At 47.2% G+C, this 20,508-nt stretch overlaps 1 protein-coding gene across 1 annotated transcript in view; it reads left to right on the top strand.

Moving 5' to 3' along the window:
* Positions 1-7,759, top strand: part of WDR18 (WD repeat domain 18) — an 80,210-nt gene extending 72,451 nt beyond the window's left edge. Inside the window, exons 9-10 of the mRNA XM_081935853.1 lie at positions 5,470-5,538; positions 6,558-7,759. Of these exons, the coding sequence (XP_081791979.1) occupies positions 5,470-5,538; positions 6,558-6,686 (198 nt within the window). The 3' untranslated portion in view covers positions 6,687-7,759. The remainder of the gene's footprint in view (positions 1-5,469; positions 5,539-6,557) is intronic.
* Positions 7,760-20,508: the final 12,749 nt, after the last annotated feature.

Below are 20,508 nucleotides of genomic sequence, written 5' to 3'. Positions count from 1 at the left end.
CCCAACACTGGAAGTTTTGAAGAAGATGTTGGATAGCTATTTGTCTGAAACGGTATAGGGTTTCCTGCCTAGGCAGGGGGTTGGACTAGAAGACCTCCAAGGTCCCTTCCAACTCTACTATTGTATTGTATTGTATATATTGATTAGCTTCCATCCATTGTTTCTTGTCCTGCCCTCTTCGTTGCTTTGGTAAATAAATTGACCTCTCTCCTCTTTGTGGCGGCCACTCAAATACTGGGATACTGCTATCATGTCCCCCCTAGTCCTTTTTTTCTCTAGACTAGCCCAACCCAAATCCTGCAGCCTTTCTTCATATGTTTTATGAAGCCTTTAATCAGTTGCTGCTCTTTGCACTTTTTTTTTTAACAAAAGCCTCAACATCTTTTTTGTAATCTGGTGACCAAAACTGGATGCAGTATTCCAGGTGTGGCCTTAAAGTAAGCCTTAATAAAGTGGTGCTAATACTTCATGTTTGTTTGTTTGTTTTATTGGATTTATATGCTGCCCTTCTCCCAAAGGACTCAGGGCGGCGTACAACATTAAAAAACACACATCCCGAAAGTTAAAAAGAAATTAAATACATATCAAAAAAAAAACCAATTTATAGGACAATAACATTTTAAAAATGAGATAAAATTAACAGGCCAGGACGGCTTGCTGGAAAAGCCAACTTTTTAGGGCGCGTCGGAAGGACCGGAGGTCAGGGATTATGCGAAGCTCCGGGGGCAGCTCATTCCAGAGGGAAGGCGCTCCCTCAGAGAAGGCTCTCCCCCTGGGGGTCACCAGCCGACACTGCCTGGCCGACGGCACCCTGAGGAGGCCAACTCTGTGGGATCGTACTGGACGGTGGGAGGCTACTGGTGGCAGTAGGTGGTCTCGAAGGTACCCTGGACCTAAGCCATGTAATTTTGATCCTATGCCTCTGTTTATATAACCCAGGATTGTATTCACTTTTTTTGGCTGCAGATAATGGAAATAATAGAATAGAATAGAATAGAATAGAATAGAATAGAATAGAATTCTTTTTTTAAACAAAGTTTTTGTTTGTTTGTTACATATTTTAACTTCTTTTATAAACAAAGTGTCGCTTGGGTTTTCCCCTTTTACATCTTCTCTTATGCATAGTTCATTTTACATCATATTTCCTTTTCAAATTTCAGCCATCTTATTTTCTTTCCACGTTTTCCAATTTAACTTTAATTTCTTCTTAATATATAAACAGTTTCATTATTTGCCCCTCCAAGTTAATCAAATCTAACATTTCATTTCCATCGATTATTCTGTTTTACTATCGATAACATATAACAGCAATGGCAAACCTTTTTTGGCTCGCATACCATAAGGGAGGGGAGTGCAGGGTAATCCTGCATGGGCGTGCCGCACCCATAATGCAATGTGTGGACCCCCCCAGTGCGCATGCGCGCATGAGAGACGCAACCCTCCATTTTTTTGCATGCTTTTTTCGCCCTCCCCAGGCTCCAGAGGCTTTATAGCAGTGATTCTCAACCTGTGGGCCGGGATCCCTTTGGGGGTCGAACGACCCTTTCACAGGGATCGCCTAAGACCATAGGAAAACACATATTTTCGATGGTCTTAGGAACAGAGACACCAATTTTATGGTTGGGGGTCACCACAACATGAGTAACTATATTAAAGGGTCTGGGGTATTGGGAAGGTTGAGAACCACTGCTTTATAGGGACCTGAGGGAAGGGGCTTCAGGGGCTTCAGGAACCTGAGGAAAGCCTCCTGAAGGTCCCTGAAGCCTCCGGAGGGTTTAAACCGACCCTACGAGCAAACTGGAAGTCTGTTCCCAAACTTCCGGTTTGCCCATAGGCCTGGTTTTTTTGCTCCAGAGGCTTCAGGGAAGCTCCTGAAGCCCTCGGAGGGCCTCCAGGAGGGGGCTGGTGGGGGCTCTTTTCGCCCTCCTCAGATTCCTATAAAGCCTCGAGCCTGGGGAGGGCGAAAAATGGCTTTAAAAAAGGCTGAACTCAGCATGCGCGCGCTGGCCAGCTGACAGGGCAATGCCTTGCGTGCCCTGACAAATGGCTCCGTGTGCCACCTGTGCCACGAGTGCCATAGGTTCGCCACCCCAGATATATATCCTCAAATTTAATTTTGTATAGTCAACATTTCACTTCGTTAATTATCCACAATTAATAGTGTTAATCTGCTTCCATCACATCATATTAGCCATATACCATTGGCAATATTACCCCATTTCATTCTATGAATGGAATAGAATTCTTTGTTGGCCAAGTGTGATTGGACCCCCCCAAGGAATTTGCCTTCGGTGCCTAAGCTCTCCGTGTACATAAAAGATATAAGTAACCATCATGGTCACAGTCGTCATAAATACATTCATCATGGATCACGAAAAGGTTTCGAAGAAACAGGGAGTGGAGGGGGGAAACTCCTGCCTGCTTGTTTTTATCCATAAAGTGTTAATTGCAGCGAAGTTGCTTGTGCTTTTCCCCCCTCCCTCCCCCGTGGCTCATAAAAGAGAAAGGGGGGTGGGGGGAGACCTCGGTGGCGTTCTGTCTTCATCTCAGAAGACACAGCAATAATACCAATTGCTAGGTCTTCTAAGGGGCGGGGGGGTGTTGTGGCTTGAGGGCCCGATTGCTTCTGCAGATCCCAGGAGCCATCCTGCGAGAGATAAAGATCGGCTGTCTCCTTTTATCAGCGCCGTGTCGGCTCCCGAATTAGAACGGCAGCAGCTCTCAAGGTTGCGTGTCTGGAGTTCCTGATGAATTGTTGTCATTCACTGGGGTGCAAAGGGGGTGGGGGGTGGAATGGGGGGGTGTCCTTCTCTCCTTCTCCAGGATGTCGACTTTCTTTGGTCTCCACCGCAAATATGGAAGGCGGCTTGAAGGGCACCCTCTTCCCTTCTGAACCCCTCCTTCTTCCCACTTGCAGTGGAGGATAATTCAAACTATCCACAATCTGGCCAATGCAAGGTTGTCCTTGACTTAACAACGGTTCGTTTAGTGACCGTTTGACGTTACAGGGGCATTCAGGGGGAAAAAAAAGCGACTTACGGCTCTTTAGAGGCGACATCCCCGCGGTCACCTGATCAAAATTGAAACGCTTAGCAGCGGACTCGTATTTATGACGGCTGCAGCATCCCGGGGGTCATGTGATCCCCTTTTGCCACTTTCTGACCCCGTGGGGGAAGCCAGGTTCACTTAACGGCCGTGTTACTGACTTAGCACCTGCAGTGGTTCACTTTAACAGCTGTGGCAAGAAAATGAGGTCGTAAAATGAGGCAAAGCTCGCTTAGCAGACGTCTCACTTAGCAACAGAAATGTTGGGCTCAGTTGTGGTTGTAAGTCGAGGACTACCTGTAGCTGTTTGGGTTTAGCAGCAGGAAAAGTCTTCCAAAGTCTTAAGGAAAAGCCTTGGCTTGCTGGATCAGATCCCACCCAACTCATGATTTCCCCCTTTTTTTTTTTTTTTTGTCAATTTGTCTGAGGTTATATAATAAAGGTGGTGTGGTCTTTTCAGCAGAAATGTCATTATCAGGTAAAATAACATCACCATTTGAAACACCTCCCTCTCCTTCACACTAATGTTCCCCCAGCGTGAGACATCGGCAAGAAAACAACTAACCTCAGAAGGCACCAAGAACCTCATAGTTCAGCCCTGAATGTCTATGTGGATCCTCAGTCCTCCAGGTCACGCTTGTCCCAAGGGTGCTTTTTCAAGAGGCAACTGGACTGTCTGGTTTTTCTTTGAAGACGTTTCGCTTCTCATCCAAGAAGCTTCTTCAGCTCTGACTGGATGGTCCTTGCATTCCCCCCAATCCAGTCAGAACTGAAGAAGCTCCTTGGATGAGAAGCGAAACATCTTCAGAGAAAAGCCAGACAGTCCAGTTGCCTCTTGAAAAAAAGCACCTATTGGCCAGTTCAACCCTGAGCTAAATTAGATCTTCCATTCTTTTGTTTTGGGTTGGCCATACAGCTGGCTCTCAACTTACGACCACCATTGAGCCCAAAATATCTGTGGCTGAGCAATACAGTTGTTAGGTGAGCCCTATTTTACAACCTTTCTTGCCACAGAAAGGTTGAGCGAATCACTGCAGTTAGTAACCCGGGTTGTTAAGTGAATCCGGCTTTGCTTGTCAGAAGGTCGTAAAAAGGGGATCACATGATCCCAGGACACGGCAACCGTCATAAATTTGAGTCAGATGCCAAGCGTCTGAAGAGGGAGTCAAACTATTCTCCAAGGCACCTGAGGGTAGAACAAGAAGCAATGGGTGGAAACTAATCAAGGAGAGAAGCAACTTAGAACTGAGGAGGAATTTCCTGACAGTGAGAACAATGAATCAGTGGAACAGAAGTTGCCTCCAGAAGTTGTGAATGCCCCAACACTGGAAGTCTTTAAGAAGATGTTGGATAGCCATTTGTCTGGAACGGTATAGGGTTTCCTGCCTAGGCAGGGGGTTGGACTAGAAGACCTCCAAGGTCCCTTCCAACTCTACTATTGTATTGTATTGTATTGTAATTTCAATCATGTGACCATGGGGATGCTGCAATGATCAAGCATGATTGCCCCATGCTGAGTAAGAGGAAAGAAAAGTACTTTTTTTTTGTTCTAGCGGTGCTGCTGTTGGCATTCTGGTAGGCATTGGTCAAAATCTGGGGAGGTTGGTCAGGGTTGATAAAAGCTACCCTTAGTCTGGTCTCAAGGGAGGAGAATGTTTGTAGCTCAGGGTTGAAATGAGGGGTCCTTGGTGCTCTCTGAGCTTGCTCGTTCTCTTGCAAACATTTCATTATCCTAGCAAATAGCACAAGAGTAGAATAGAGTAGAATAGAATAGATGATAGCCGTTATATACTACTTCACCGTGCTTTTACAGCCCCCTCTAAGTGGTTTACAGAGTCAGCCTATTGCCCCCCAACAATCTGGGTCCTCATTTTACCCACCTCGAAGGACGGAAGGCTGAGTCAACCTTGAGCCTGGCTTGATTCGAACTGCCAAATTGCAGGCAGCTAGCAGCCAACAGAATTAGCCTGCAGTACTGCACTTTAACCACTGCGCCACCGCGGCTCTTAGCGTGATGTTACCTAGTTAGGGTAATGAAATATTTGTAAGGAAAAAAAGCAAGCTCAGAGAGTACCAAGGACCCCCTCATTAGCCTGGTCTGTTTTGTCCAGTCCCACTTACCCTGTGAGCTCATTCTGAAGAAGGCCTTCTTGGTAAAACCCATCGGTGACTTTTCCTCCTGGCTAATCTTTCTTTCCTTTCCCGAATTCTAAACCCAGCCATCCATTAAGAGATGATCCATTCCTTAGTTTCACCGTTTTGTCAAGAGCTACTTAAGAGATCGCTTGTTCCTTTCACCAGGCTTCCTTGTAAAACAAGTGTGCAGCTTTGACTTAAGGCTCCCTTCGGCACCACTCAGTTGAAGCATCTCTAAGGAGGCTTAACCCTTGGATGCCTCTCTTCTTCTTTTCCTGTCTTCCACAGGGCTCGGGAGAGAGTTACCTGGAGAGGACAGAGCGCTTATATCTCCAGATGTGCTCAACAAGAGAAAAGGTGAGGCACCCTGGCACCCACCCTCCTGCCTGCAATCCCGCATAAGTGTCGGGACCCAGGATAGTTAGTCCAAACCTGGTGTGCAGTACAAGTAGTCCTCGATTTATGACCGGTCGCTTAGCAACTGGTCAAAGGTCCCACGGGCCTCCCCGGGAATAGTTGCAACAGAACTCGATCATGCACAGCACAGAAGTCACATGACTGTATTGCAGGCACTCAGTAATCAGCTGTTGACAGCGTCCTGCGACCGCGTGTCCACATTTCGTGGCATTTTTTGCTGAAAATTGGCATTTCTGTCTTCTTATCGGCAGAAACCCAGTCCTGCAGGATTCGTTTAATGACCGCCACACAAAGATTGCAACATTGGGTCAGTTGTTGGGACCAACTTGATTTACGACCATAATGGGCAGGCTCCATTACAGTCGTCAGTTGAGGACTGCTTGTATCTGTGTCACGAAAGAGCACACGAGTGCATTGGGAAAAGTCATTTGTCTTAACCTCCGCTTTGGCCTTAGCAGGTGGGGACCTGGCTAGGTGGCTGCAGTATTTCCTCACCTGTTTTGTTGCCCTTACAGATCCCAAAACTCCTGAGGCGAGAAAAGCCGTAAAATGGCACAAACTCACTTAAGAAATTTCTCATTTAGCAACATAAATTTTGGGCTCAATTGTGGCTGTAAGTTGAGGAGTACCTGTATAAACAATTCCTTTCTCTTCCCTCGACCACACAAGAGAAGGCATTTTTTTTACCATTAAAAGTCTGGTGATTTTCTTGCCCTTAAAGTAGCAAAATCGACCCAATTCTTGCAGAACTTAATCCTACCACTGGTAAGTCATTCCTTTTCCATCTCATTCACTTTTAAGATGGCTGGACTTCGAAGCCCAGAATCCCCCAGAATTTTGAGAATTGAAGTCCACCCGTCTTAAAGTTGCTGAGAGGCAGAAGGACCAAGACAGGTGGTAGGTTGGCCCCTTATGCCCCCCTTTCCAGATTCTTAACATGGTTTGTTCTCTCGTCATAGAATTTGATGGACGACCAAGAGCAACTGAAAATTCAGGTGACAGAACTGGAGGAGGAAGTCAACACCCTGCTGAAGATCAACAAGAGTCTCTTTGACTTCTCCAGCTCTATCATCACCTCCACCAAATAGAACAGCTTCTGAAGCCTGGTTAGAGGTGGAAGGAGAGACAAGCCAGTCGGGGTTCATGTTGGACACAGCCATTTCCTCCATGACAACGTTTGATGGGAACTTATACGGTTGCAGAGATACCCTCTCATAACCATGTCTAACTGCAGGGCTGGACATGGAAGTCTGTAGCATCTAGATGTTTTGGGAGGAGCCCTACCCCCCAAAAAATATCTTTATGGGTAACAGCAGACAGTATGGAAGGAGAATAACCCAGCTAGGGAAAAGAGACGACCCCTTTTCTTTTACAGTGTACTTACATCCTACAAGATCCTTTCATTCCTCAAACAGAACCAACTGTAGATGTTCTTCAAGATGCCATCATCCCCTTTTCTCCAGTCGGAAATCACGTGGCCGCTTTAGAACTCCTCTTCTACCTGAGAACTTCTGGGGGTTGAGGACAACCACGGGCTTCGAATGCATCACACTCAATAGGTGGAACTGCCCTCATTGTAATGGGCCAGGGAGAGGGACAATTGATCAGCAAGAAGAATGACCCGTGTAGCTGGACTGAGCCCAGAGGCTTCCTGCCCTCAAGATCTTACTTGGGGGATGGGGGGGTGGAGAGATGGGGAAGATCATATTTCATCCTTTTTTCCTCATTTGGAAAAGGTGGAGAAACCTTCCCTGCAAGGATAACCTGGCATGATAAAAAGAAAAAACAATCTTTTTACGGACAGAGATCAGCAAAAAAAAGAGTTGGAGGGGGGGGGGATTCTTTTTAACTGAACTGCTACTCTTCCTGCAGAATAAATTGTGGATTTTTTGCCTGGTCCATCATTCTACCAACTTATGGCCAGGTGTTTAGCCAACCGGATGTTTAGTTAGGCTTCTTTCAAGACGGTTCCTTTGGCTTCTGTACGGTTGCCGGTTTCAGCACCAACCTCAAGATGCCTTTGCCGTGTAGCAGATTTACTTTCATTGGGTTATCTTGTTTAATTCTCTTTCTTTAGAGGGGGGAAAAAACCCTCCGGTTCAGTCTTCAGCCAAATTGTTCTTTGTTGTATTAAACATTAAAAAAAAAAACATTTAAAAAACTGTTAACACAAGTGTTTGATTTCCCCACCCCATCCCCTTTTAATGCTATTGTCTGTCTCCTAGTAAATTGTCTCTACCACTGTGTCCTGTTTGGGAGATTTCCAGAGCATCTGCTAAACACCAGTGGAAAGGAGGATGCTGGGCTTAAGTGGAATGGCAATTAAGCGAAATGTTCACCTTCAGGGACAGTCCCATCTCAGAACCCCAATTGCAAGTCACAAATAAAAGGAGCTTAGCTGTTCAAGCCCTGTTTACAGACTTCTTGGAGACTATCGGGTGGGTAATTCTGGATGGCGCTAATTGATCCAGCGAGCTGCTTTTCGCGGTCTTATTAATGGGGCCTAAAACGAGAGCAAACAATGTAAGGCCACATGTTCAGGAGCAGCATTGCTCCATGGAGAAAAAGCAAAACCGCTTTCCTTCACCATATGGCCCTGTGGCTGAATTTTCCCAGCAACATCTGGCTGGAAAGAAGTTGGGTCTTGCCAAGCATGAACTGCATCCATAAATCGTTGCCCAAGAACAATTGGCTTTATTTTATTTTATTTCCCCCCCTAAACTGAAGAAAAGGCAGGGATTTCTCTTAATTGCCCAGAAAGTGGAATCAGCTTTGACGCTCTGCGTGGGAGGGAGACGAGAAGCAGAAAGCTGTCCTTAGCAAGCCCTTGGTGGGGAGGCAGGGGGGGGGGGAACCCCTGGTCCTCAGCTTGTTTCTCCCAGATCCAGATGATGACTTTACCCTTTTCAAGGCTCAATTGCTCCAAATTGGCAGCCCGCGATATTGAGGGAGACATCTGGCATAAGGAAGGCAACATAATTCCATTTGTTTTGAACTGCAGCTATTCGTTCTGCTTAGCAGGGCCAGCTTTCTTGTCCCCTTCATTTCCTAGCCATGCATAAAAGGAAGTCTAGGCCTCCGGAGGAGACAAGAAGCTCTCCTTTTTGGACTTTTAAACAGAGCAGGGACTAGCAATAGCACTTAGACTTACATATCCACCTCGTAAGTACCGACGGACCGGTGTATAGGACGCACAAGATTTCGAAGAGATAAGTAAGAAAAAAAAAACGTTTCTGCCTTCATTCAGCCTCCAGCAGCACTCTGCAGACTTCAGCAGGGCTGGGACAAGGCAAAAACGCCCCCCAAAATGCCAAATTGCAAGCAGGCAGCAGAAGTAGCCTGTAGTACTGCACTCTTAACCACTGTGCCATCGTAGCTCTTATGACTCTTCCCAAGAGCTGTGGGGGAATTAAACCCCCACAGCTCTTGGTCGAGACAGCAGGGTCCCTTTTTCAGTCACAGCTGCCTGTTTCCCACCCACCCACCCCAGTGCCACATTTTTATTTTATCAAGGCAGGGAATTTAGTGTCATGGCGCTATTAGAGATCCTGGTTCAGCGGATGAGGAGGAATTGGAACCGGAATCCGAAGGGGAGGACACGGACTCAAGAGTCGAGAGTCCAAGGGCTGAGGACAAAGGCAGTCCCAGGGCCAGTGGGCAGGGGAAGCTGACCTGATGGAGGTGGGTCCTTTGTGACTGCAATAAGGGAGCTATAAACAGAGCCTCCTTAACCTCTGCCTGGCCAGCATGGCTTGGATCAGAAGAATGGGACAGATTGCTGCGGCCAACTTCCCAGAGCCAACTCACCGCGAACCAGCTTGCCGCAGGAGAACCCGTCACCGCCAACTCGCCGCGGGACAGTTTTAACAATTTTAAACAAAATTCATTTTAATGGTTGCCATTCACATCCGTCCTTCCTTTTACGTCCTTTAATGATTCTATTCCACCATTTCTTTGATATGAATGTAACTCTCATCCCGCGGTCAGTTGCCCTGCGGCGAGATGGCTGTGGTGAGTTGTCTACAGTGAATTGTCACAGACAACACCACCACCACCCCGGACGACTTACCAGGCGGCTAAGAATCTCATCTCTTGCCTTCCATTTTTAGTGGAATGATGGAACCAGCGTTTTCCCCTGGGGATTCTGTGAGAATACGGCAGCATCGCTTGGTTAGAGCCAGGAATGTTGGAAGCTGCCATGTATCTGACAGGGCAATTTGTCTGCCTCTTGTCTTGAGAAAGTGACAATGGTGACCCTGACTCAGAATTCCTGCTTCCTTCCCCACCCCTCCATCCCTTGGGATATTCTACATGCAAAGCAGAGCTCGTCTTTATTAGAATGCCGCCTTAGAGCTCTTCAAACTATTTACCCAGGTAGCTCAGTGTTATCCACCTGGCTTGCAACAATAATCCTGAGATGGAGAGAGAAATTTCTTCTCGATCATTACAAAGCCTTGTAAAGAAACTCGGAGATTGACACTTGCCAATCACGGAGCATGATCTTCTTCCTCCCACCCTATTTTGCCTTACTTCCTGTGAAAATCAGTGCTGCTTTTTCATTTCATTTCCCCCCCCCCCCCATGAATATTCCTGTTGTTTTCAACTTTGGAGCCCTCTTGTTTCTCTTTAACTCCTTGAATAATTTCTTTAAGCACATTGATTGGGAGAGGAAGGCATCAGGCAATGATGGCTAATGTATGAAGACTCCATGTTTAGAGGCAGTGTACCCCCTGAATATCGGTTGTTTGAAGACAGCTAAGTCATTTTATTAAAAACCTTTCTAGAACAGGGGTCTCCAATCTTGGCCACTTTTAAGACTTGGACTTCAACTCTCAGACTTCTCAGACTTCAGTCTCTGGGAGTTGAAGTCCAAAAGTCTTAAAAGTGGCCAAGGTTGGAGACCCCTGTTCTAGAATGTCTATTAGTCCCTGCTGATAAGTATGACAGCCACCCTTTAATTTGGGCACATTCTGGAATTGTAGTTACTTTCTCAAGGTTGCCATACATTTGGTCTTTCTAGTTTTATAAATATTGGGGGTGGGGGAGGGTGATCTGGCCATTCAAAACACAGTTAACAGCAGGGAAGCCTGTGAGATTGATTTCCACCCATTCAAGTTTATTTTTTGATAGAAGAGAAGATTATTTGAACTTCAGGGTTGTACTGGGGCCCTCGCTGCTCTCTGTGCTTGTTTTCTTGCAGGCCTTTCATTACCAAACTAGGTAGCGTCATCAGGTGGGTGGGTAGATAAATAGATAGGCCACACTTGGATTTGGAGGCTAAAACATAAAGAACAGTTGCAGGAACTGGGCATGTCTAGTTTAATGAAAAGAGGGACTAGGGGAGACATGATAGTAATGTTCCAATATCTCAGGGGTTGCCCCAAAGAAGAGGGAGTCAAACTATTCTCCAAAGCACCTGAAGGTAGAACAAGAAGCAATGGGTGGAAACTAATCAAGGAGAGAAGCAACTTAGAACTGAGAAGAAACTTCCTGTCAGTTAGGACAGTTAATCAGTGGAACAGAAGTTGCCTCCAGAAGTTGTGAATGCCCCAACACTGGAAGTCTTTAAGAAGATGTTGGATAGCCATTTGTCTGAAACGGTATAGGGTTTCCTGCCTGAGCAGGTTCCTTCCAACTCTGTTATTCTATTCTATTCAAGCAGAAGATTCATTGGTATTCACTTGTGTTACAAGAATCTCTCCAGATTGACTGGATTCCTTTGGGAAGGGAATAAGACTTCAAGGATTCTGTGGAGGCCTGGCCTCTGCAATGCAAGGACTCTAAGCTAGGACCCCTCTTAACACCTCCCTCCAGTCTAGCTGGAGATTTCACCAGAGGAAGTCAGCTGGGTGACCTTGGACCCATCACTCAGCCCAAATCATTGTGGGGGTTCTGCAACAAGCCAGCTTTTTTAAAAAAGAGGGGGGGACTTTGTTGCATCATGCATGGATATGCTTGACAGTAAGGACAAACAAGTGCAGCTAGCATCACACAGCTAAGCAGGACAAACACTAAGAAAGCCCATGTCAGCGTTCCGGAAAACCCCAATCCAAGATAGGCATTTCCTCAAAGTTCCCATTTATTAGAGTAGGTATACAAGCACATCTGGGAAAACCCAAATCTGAGATTTCCGGGGCTTTCCCTCAATAAATCAAAAGTCCGGACCCATCCCCTGCACCCATCAGTCCATCACCTCGTCCAATCCCAATCCGTCCCAACTTGAGACATCACTCCACCCACTCCTCCTCCAGGTGCAGGAATACCATGACCTTGACCGAACAGAAGAATGCTATTATGAGCGTTTCAAATATCATCCAAAACTAAATCAGAGTCCAAGGCAGAGCTTTCCTCAAAATTCCAATTTATTGAGAGACCTGTTGGCACATCTGTGGGAAATCCGAATCTGAAAGCTTCCTGGGTTTTCCACCCAGTTGAAAGTTCATGATCTTGTCCCCACACCCGCAAGTCCATCACATGGTCCAATCTTCCACTGCCACGTTGGCATTTCCACCCATCCAGTTCCGGCCAGGTGCAGAAACAAAGAATGACCTTGGGAATAAGAAAGGAATGTCTTATTTTGACAACAGCGCTGTCAGTGTTCCAAATATCATGCAGAATTAAATCATTGTCCAAGGCAAAGTTATCCTTAAAACTCCAATTTAATAAGACAGACATTTTGGCATTATGCTGTGAAATTTCAACTCTAACGTACATCCTGTGAGTTCACCCAGTTAAAAGTTCATCATCTATCCCCACACCCCATAATTCATCACATGGTCCAATCTTCATCTTCCACGCTGGCATGTACACCCCTCTTCTTCCGGCCAGGTGTCGAGGTGTGGAGACAAAAGACGACCTTGAGCTTCTAAGAAAATCCATAACAATACATTCCACAATCCTACTCCTTTCTATTCCCCCCTCCCAACTACTATACCAATGAAACAGCATAAGAATATTTATATTTATATTATATAAATAAATATGTGGCAGGCCAAAGATCCTAAAAGGAACAGAATTACAGGCCTGACAGGCGGCCTCTCCTCAAGAGAAAAACGTTTCCTGAAAAGAGAATAACATAAAAGTTAACCTATTAAAATTTAACCACCTCTTCCCCCCCCCCCCCCCAGGGGGACCCTTTGGCTTATCAGGGAACTTCTCATGGAATTGTTTCACTAATTTATCTGCTTTCAGATCCCAACTTTTCACCCACATAGCTTCTGACAAAGGGTATCCCTTCCAATGCACTAAATATTGTAAGCGACCCCTATACAGCCTGGAATCTAATATTTTTTCCACTTCATAATGTGTTTCCCCTTCTACCACTACGGGAGGAGGTGGAGTTTGGGTGGATGGTCTCGTGCTAGACCCCCTTACCGGCTTCAATAAGCTACAATGGAATACCGAGTAAATTTTCCCTAAGACAGTGGGTAGGCTGAGTCGAACTGTAACTGGGTTAATTATCTTTTCTATTGGGAAAGGACCTAGAAATTTTGGACCTAACATTCCACAATCCTACTCCTTTCTATTCCCCCCTCCCAACTACTATACCAATGAAACAGCATAAGAATATTTATATATTTTTTTTAAATATGTGGCAGGCCAAAGATCCTAAAAGGAACAGAATTACAGGCCTGACAAGCGCATTCTACTCCTTACTATTCCCTCTCCCAATTCCCCCACTAATGAAACAGCATAGTAAAATAATAGAGAGTGTGGCAGGCCAAAGATCCTAAAAGGAATATGACTGCAGGCCTGACAGCTATTTTGTCTAACTACATTCCCTCTACTAAATCCTCTCCTCCTATCTTCCCAGGCAGAAGAGTGTGGCAGCGTAGAAGCTTCCGATGTTCATATGGCTTCCAAAGCCGACAGCCCATTTCTCAGTTAAATGAAATATTCAGGCCTGGAGTCCTGCCACATTTTATACTGTGGGAAAATGGGAGGGTTGGGGGACAGGCCTGAAGGCCCCAATTTAAAAGATGGCTTCCAGGTCTGACATGAAATCCTGAACCACGGCTAACCCTTTTTTCAAAAAATAAAAATAAATAAATTCTAAGATCTCGGAGAGGACCTTGAAAGCAAAGATGATGCCTGAAGCGTTTACTCTGCTTTGCACTTTCAAAATGAGATCCGAACAAGGTTACGGAGGCTGAGGCTATCCATGACACCTCAGCCTAGCTCCCCCATGCAGGAATATAGAAGGAGGGGGCGGAGGTGACGTACTTCATGCTATAACTAAGAACCAGACTTATCCCAAAATCCTCTCTCTTCTCTGCAAGCAGAACATAAGGGGACAGTGGCATCCCCTGGGAAAGGAGGGGGGGACATGATGTGTGTCCCAAGGGAAAAGAGGAAGAGGAGGAAAGAATAGGGATAGTCTGAGAGGAGGGAAGCCCACCTTAAGAAGCAAGGAGTTCAGATCTCTGTAAGGAGAAAAAAAAGGAGTGCAAAGGTAATTATTACGGACCAACATCTAACAAGGAACAAGAGTTAAAAACAGGGTACTTCTGCTGACTGCCGGCTGATTGTAGTTTGGCAGTTCGATCCTGACAGGCTCAAAGTTGACTCAGCCTTCCATCCTTCCAAGGCCCCTTCCAAGGTCAGTTGTTGGGGGCAATAGGCTGACACTCTAAACCGCTTAGAGAAGGTTGTAAGGCACTCTAAGTGCTATTGCTATTGGGCAGACGGCAGTGGCTGCCTAAAACAGGAAATCTGGTGGGGCTTAACTTAAGCAGTTATTGTGAAGGAAGGCAGAGCTAATCTTGCAAATGGAAGGAATAAGCAAGGGTTAAGGGGCATTTTAAAGGGAAGCGGTGGCTCAACGGCTAAGACACTGAGCTTGTCGATCAGAAAGGTTGGCGGTTCAAATCCCTAGTGCTGCATAACAGAGTGAGCTCCCTTTACTTGTCCCAGCTTCTGTCAGCCTAGCAGATCGAAAGCACGTAAAAAATGCAAGTAGAAAAATAGAAACCACCTTTGGTGGGAAGGTAACAGCGTTCCGTGCTCCTTCGGCATTTAGTCATGCTGGCCACATGACCCCGGAGATGTCTTTGGACAGCATTAGCTCTTCGGCTTTGAAACAGAGATGAGCACCGCCCCCTAGAGTCAGGAATGACTAGCACATATGTGCGAGGGGAACCTGTACCTTTACCTAAGGGGCATTTGCGCAGAAATGGAAGCAATCAAAAGACACTTAAGCCTACCTTGATTTGTTTAGGACAATGTTTCTCAACCTTGGCCACTTGAGGAGGAGTAGACCTCAACTCCCAGAATCCCCCCAGCCAACAAAGTCCACCCCTCTTAACGTTACCAAGGTTGAGAGACTCTTGATTCAGACAGAAACTGGGCTAGGCAGCCTCTGAGCAATTCCGCCACCCACAAGGAATTGTGTTCCCCAACACACCCAGATCAGGGGTGAAATTCAGCAGGTTCTGGAGAACCAGTAGCAGAAAGTTTGAGTAGTTTGGAGAACCGGCAAATGCCACCTCTGGCTGGCCCCCGAGTGGGGAAGGAATGGAGATTTTGCAATATCCTTCTTCTGCCATGCCCACCAAGCCACGGCCACAGAACCGGTAGTAAAAAAAATTGAATTTCACCACTGACCCAGACAGTTCCTCAGCCGCACTTTTAAGGCAAAGCAGCAAAGCTGTCCAGATTACAGCCCCAAAGGAAAACCCGTTTGATTTAAAGTGTCGTTTAATAACCCAAAATGTCTGAGTCGCAAGCCCTGCCTGAAAGCCAAGATCTTTAGATAATGCTTTTAGCTTAATAACTGTCGCTTCTCCTTTGTTGTGTGTTCCGTCTAGGAGCTGGTGTGGGAGGCTCTTTAACATCTATATAAAATATAAGTCCAGGCATCCTGGATCCAAAATAGCCAGAGAAACAAACTTTTAAAAGTGATGGCCTACCACAGTGTTTTTCAACCTTGGGAACTTTAAGAGGGTGGGCATGAACTTCCAAAATTCCCCCACCAATCCAACTGCCAGGGGAATTCTGGGAGTTAGGTTGGTGGGGGAATTCTGGGAATTGAAGTCCACACCTCTTAAAGCTGCCAAGGTTGAGAAATACTCCTTTAGCAAAAGAAAAAAAAGAAAAGGCCTTATCCATCTTCAGATCTGTGCAAATAGCAGAGTCATAGTCTAGTTTGGTTGGAAGGAACTCTAGAGGTCATCTAGTCCAACACTCTGCCAATGTGGCCATCCATTACTATAATATTTCTGGTGGAAGGATGTCCAGCCTCAATTTAAATCTTTCCAGTGGAGGAATATCCACATTTCCCAAGACAATCTGTTTCATTACAGATAGTCCTCACCTTATGACCCCAAATTTCCTTTGCTAAGCAAGGCAGTTGTGAAGTGAGTTTTGCTCCCTTTATGGCCTTTCTTGTCATAGTTGTTAAGTGACTCACTGGTAGTTGTTAAGTTAGTAAGATGGTTGTTAAAGGAATCTGGCTTTCACATTGAATTTGCTTGTCAGACAATCACAAAAGGTGATCACACAACTCCAGGACACTGCAACCACAATAAAAACATTTGTTCTTGTTGTTAGTTGCGAAGTTGTGTCCGACCCATCGCGATCCCATGGACAACATTCCTCCAGGCCTTCCTGTCCTCTACCATCCTCTGGAGTCCATTTAAGCTCACACCAACTGCTTCGGTGACTCCATCCAGTCACCTCATTCTCTGTCGTCCCCTTCTTCTTTTGCCTTCAATCTTTCCCAGCATGAGGCTCTTCTCTAGGGAGTCCTTCCTTCTCATTTGGTGGCCAAAGGATTTGAGTTTCCTCTTTAGGATCTGGGCTTCTAAAGAGCACTCAGGGTTGATCTCCTCTAGGACTGACCGGTTTGATCGCCTTGCAATCCAAGGGACTCACAGGAGTCTTCTCCAGCACCAGAGTTCAAAGGTCTCAATTCTTTGGTGCTCAGCTTTCCTTATGGTCCAACTTTCACAGCCATCCATTGCAACTGGGGAAACCATAGCCTTGACTATACGCACTTTTGTTGGCAGGGTGATGTCTCTGCTTTTTAGTATGCTGCCTAGGTTTGCCATAGCTTTCCGCCCCAGGAGCAAGCGTCTTTCAGTTTCTGGTCTGCAGTAAATAAATGCAATAAAAACATGCCAGTTGCCAATCATCCAAATTTTGATCACGTGACCATGGGGATGCTGCAACAATCACAAGTCACTTTTTCAGTGCCATCGTAACTTCAAACAGTCCCTAAACAATTGGTGATAAACCAAGGACTTCCTGTATTAAACAACTCTTAAATTTTAGGAAAAAAAATTCTGATGTCCAATCTGTCTATTTTCTTATGCAGTAAATTGAAACATCCTGCTTCCTTTCTTGTCTTCTGAAACAACTCTGAATGGTTTTGCCCTGTCTGCTACATGATAGACACTTGAAGACAGCTGTCATATTTCTCCGCAGTCTTCTCTTTTACTGGATTAAACATCAAGCCTCTATATTGGTTTGCACCAATTCCCTGCTGTAATCTCTGAAGTCTAGGTTTCACAATCTCTAACCTAGATCTGAAAACAGCCAGTCCACAGCAGGGAGAGAATACTTGCACACATATTCCTTGAGATTTAGCAGGCCAAGTTTCTTCGGGCAGCATGCGATTCTGCGGGCAAAAGAATACCCTTCTCATAGAGTAAATGGATGGAACCGAAGGCTACTGTATTGCCTTTCCAACCAGCATGTTAGCTTCCTAAGAGGCATGAAGCTGGGCATTGATTTAGTGGGTTTTTATTAAAAGGAGGATCATAGAAGTTGATGGACATATGTAGCCACTGGAGGGCAGCAGAGAGTTTAAATCTCTCCCTCTCTCTCTCTCTCTCTCTCTCTCTCTCTCTCTCTCTCTCTCTCTCTCTCTCTCTCTCTCTCTCTCCCACTCTCTCTCTCTCTCTCTCTCTCTCTCTCTCTCTCTCTCTCTCTCTCTCTCTCTCTCTCTCTCTCTCTCTCTCTCTCTCTCTCTCTCTCTCCCACTCTCCCACTCTCCCACTCTCCCACTCTCCCACTCTCCCACTCTCCCACTCTCTTAGGAGTGTGGTTTGTGTCTGCTGGAAATGGTTGTTTATTTACCTGTTGCATTTTGGAGATGACTCATCCGTGGCTTATCATCCTTTATATCCTTGTGGGGCTGAAGTAGGTGGGAGCAAGGAGAGGCAAATTATGAAACATACAGCATATCGTGAATCACAAATCAGAATGGAAGAACAAGGGTGGAGTTTACACTTTGGCATCACTTTGTACACATCATTTTGGCCCTGTGGTTTGCTGCAGATGCCAGATAAGGTGGAGAGGATTCTAAAAAGGACGTGCAAAATTCACCCTGCCCGAGAGGTGTGGTGAAAATCTGCAACATGGGGGTAGAATTGCAGTCCAAACCCTACCCTTTTGGCATGCAGAAAAAGAGCAGTGCTTGGCTTGTATCAACGCACAACTTGAACATTTTGAAGGTGTCCATTGCACCTACTTTAATGTTTTCTCCCTGCTGTGCGCAGAGAACTTTAGGCTAATTTGATGTGTTCCTCTTGGCAGTTCAGTGCAGCCACCAGGCTGTGAAATATTGCCATAATGCACTTGGTGTGCTTTCTGAAATGTTTGGCTTGCGAGTTAATATTGGTCAGGTCATAAGGGGACTGGAGGCTAAAACATATGAAGAACCATTGCAGGAACTGGGTCGCTTGTACCAACCCCTGCAGTCTAGGTGGACAGGTCCTACAGAGCCAGGGCCTGCGGCTGATGCTTTGCAACGCAAGGTCTGTCACCAACAAGGCCCCCCTCATTAATGAGTTGATCTCAGAGGGGGAGCTAGACCTTGCAGGGATAACAGAGACCTGGTTGGGCCACGAGGGTGGTTTACCCCTCGTGGAAATGTGCCCACCGGGTTTCCGTGCATTCCATCAGCCTCGGGCCCTGGGTAAGGGTGGAGGGGTGGCGGTGGTTATGCGGGAATGTTTAGAGCCGAGGGAGTTCACTGTCCCTCAGATACCCGGGTGTGAGTCCCTTGGTGTGAACTGGGGCCCAGGGAGGCAGTGGGGCTTGCTGATTGTATACTTGGCTCCTCGCTATGCATCAGCAGCCCTGCCCGAGCTCCTCGAGCTAATCTCAGCGACGGCAGTTGAGACTCCCAGACTTTTGGTCATGGGGGACTTCAACTTGCCGTCAACGGGAGCGGCTTCCGAGGTGGCTCGGGAGTTCATGGCTTCCATGACGGCCATGGACCTGACCCAATTAGTGCAGGGCCCCACTCACGAAGGGGGCCACACACTGGACCTCATTTTTGTATCTGAACAGTGGACGAGTGATCTGGGAATAGGGGATTTAGTCATCACGCCTCTGTCATGGTCAGACCACTCATCCCTCCGGCTGGACTTCCCTGGCGCTATCCCCCACCGCGAGGAGGCGGAACCAGACTCTATAAACTGGTACCGCCCCAGGCACCTGATGGAATCTGATAGATTCCAGACGGAGCTTGGGCCAATTCCTGTAGCCTTGTCCCGCTCCCGCTCCGAGGACCTAGTGACTGCCTGGAATAGGGCGACGACTGGGGCCTTGGACCGGGTTGCGCCTTTGCGACCTCTCCTGCGGCATCGACCCACCCGGGCTCCTTGGTTTACTGAGGAGCTTAGGGTGATGAAGCGCCACAGGAGACGTCTAGAGAGCAGGTGGAGGTCCTCACGCTCCGAATCTGACCGAACACAGGTAAGAGCCTATTTGCGGACTTACCTTGTGGCAATAAGAGCGGCCAAACGTAGACACTGTGCTGCTCTTATTGCGTCCGCGGATAACCGCCCTGCCGCCCTGTTTAGGGTGACTCGCTCCCTTTTATCGCAGGGGGCGCGGGAGACACCCTTACAGGGTAGAGCAGAGGAGTTTGGGGAATATCTTCAGGACAAAATTGATCAGATCCGGAGCGGGTGGCCCTCCGTCAGTGGACCAGACGAGCCGCCAACAGCGAGTCTTGAGAGACCATTCTGGGAGGAGTTTGACTCTGTTGCCCCCGAGGATTTGGACAGGTTGCGTGGACGGCTGCGACCCACCACTTGTTTAACGGACCCGTGCCCCTCCTGGCTGGTACTGGCAGCCTGGGAGGTGACACGAGGCTGGCTCCTGGGCCTGGTGAGCGCCTCACTGGGTGAGGGATACTTACCAACCGCCTTGAAAGAGGCGGTGGTGAGACCCTTGCTCAAGAGGCCTTCGCTCGACCCAATGGAGCTAGCTAACTATCGTCCAGTCTCCAACCTCCCCTTCTTGGCGAAGGTTGTTGAGAATGTGGTGGCGCAGCAGTTCCCACGACACCTAGACGAATCCGATTATCTAGACCCACGCCAGTCCGGCTTCCGACCCGGGCACAGCACTGAGACAGCCTTGGTCGCGTTGGTTGATGATCTCTGGAGGGCCAGAGATAGGGGTTGTTCCTCTATCCTGGTCCTATTAGACCTCTCGGCGGCTTTTGATACCATCGACCATGGTATCCTATTGCGCCGGTTGGAGGGGATGGGAGTCGGAGGCACCGTTTTGCGGTGGTTCGGCTCCTACCTCTCCGACCGGAAGCAATGTGTGTTGACAGGGGGGCAGAGGTCGTCCCTGAGGCCACTCACTTGTGGGGTGCCACAGGGGTCGGTCCTCTCGCCTCTCCTGTTCAACGCATATGTGAAGCCGCTGGGTGAGATCATCCGTGGTTTTGGGGTTGAGTACCATCTTTACGCTGATGATACTCAGCTGTATATTTCAACCCCAAACCACCCCAACGAGGCTGTCGAAGTGATGTCCCGGTGTTTGGAAGCCGTCGGGGTCTGGATGGGGGACAACAGACTCAAACTCAACCCCTCCAAGACCGAGTGGCTGTGGTTACCGGCACCTCGGTTCAGCCAGCTGACTCCATCGCTGGCCATAGGGGGCGAACAA

Source organism: Natrix helvetica, assembly GCF_964273705.1.
Source record: "Natrix helvetica genome assembly, chromosome: 1".
Taxonomy (NCBI): Eukaryota; Metazoa; Chordata; class Lepidosauria; order Squamata; family Natricidae; genus Natrix; species Natrix helvetica.
Note: the sequence above shows the minus strand (reverse complement) of the source record. Positions and strands in the feature narration are given on the sequence as shown.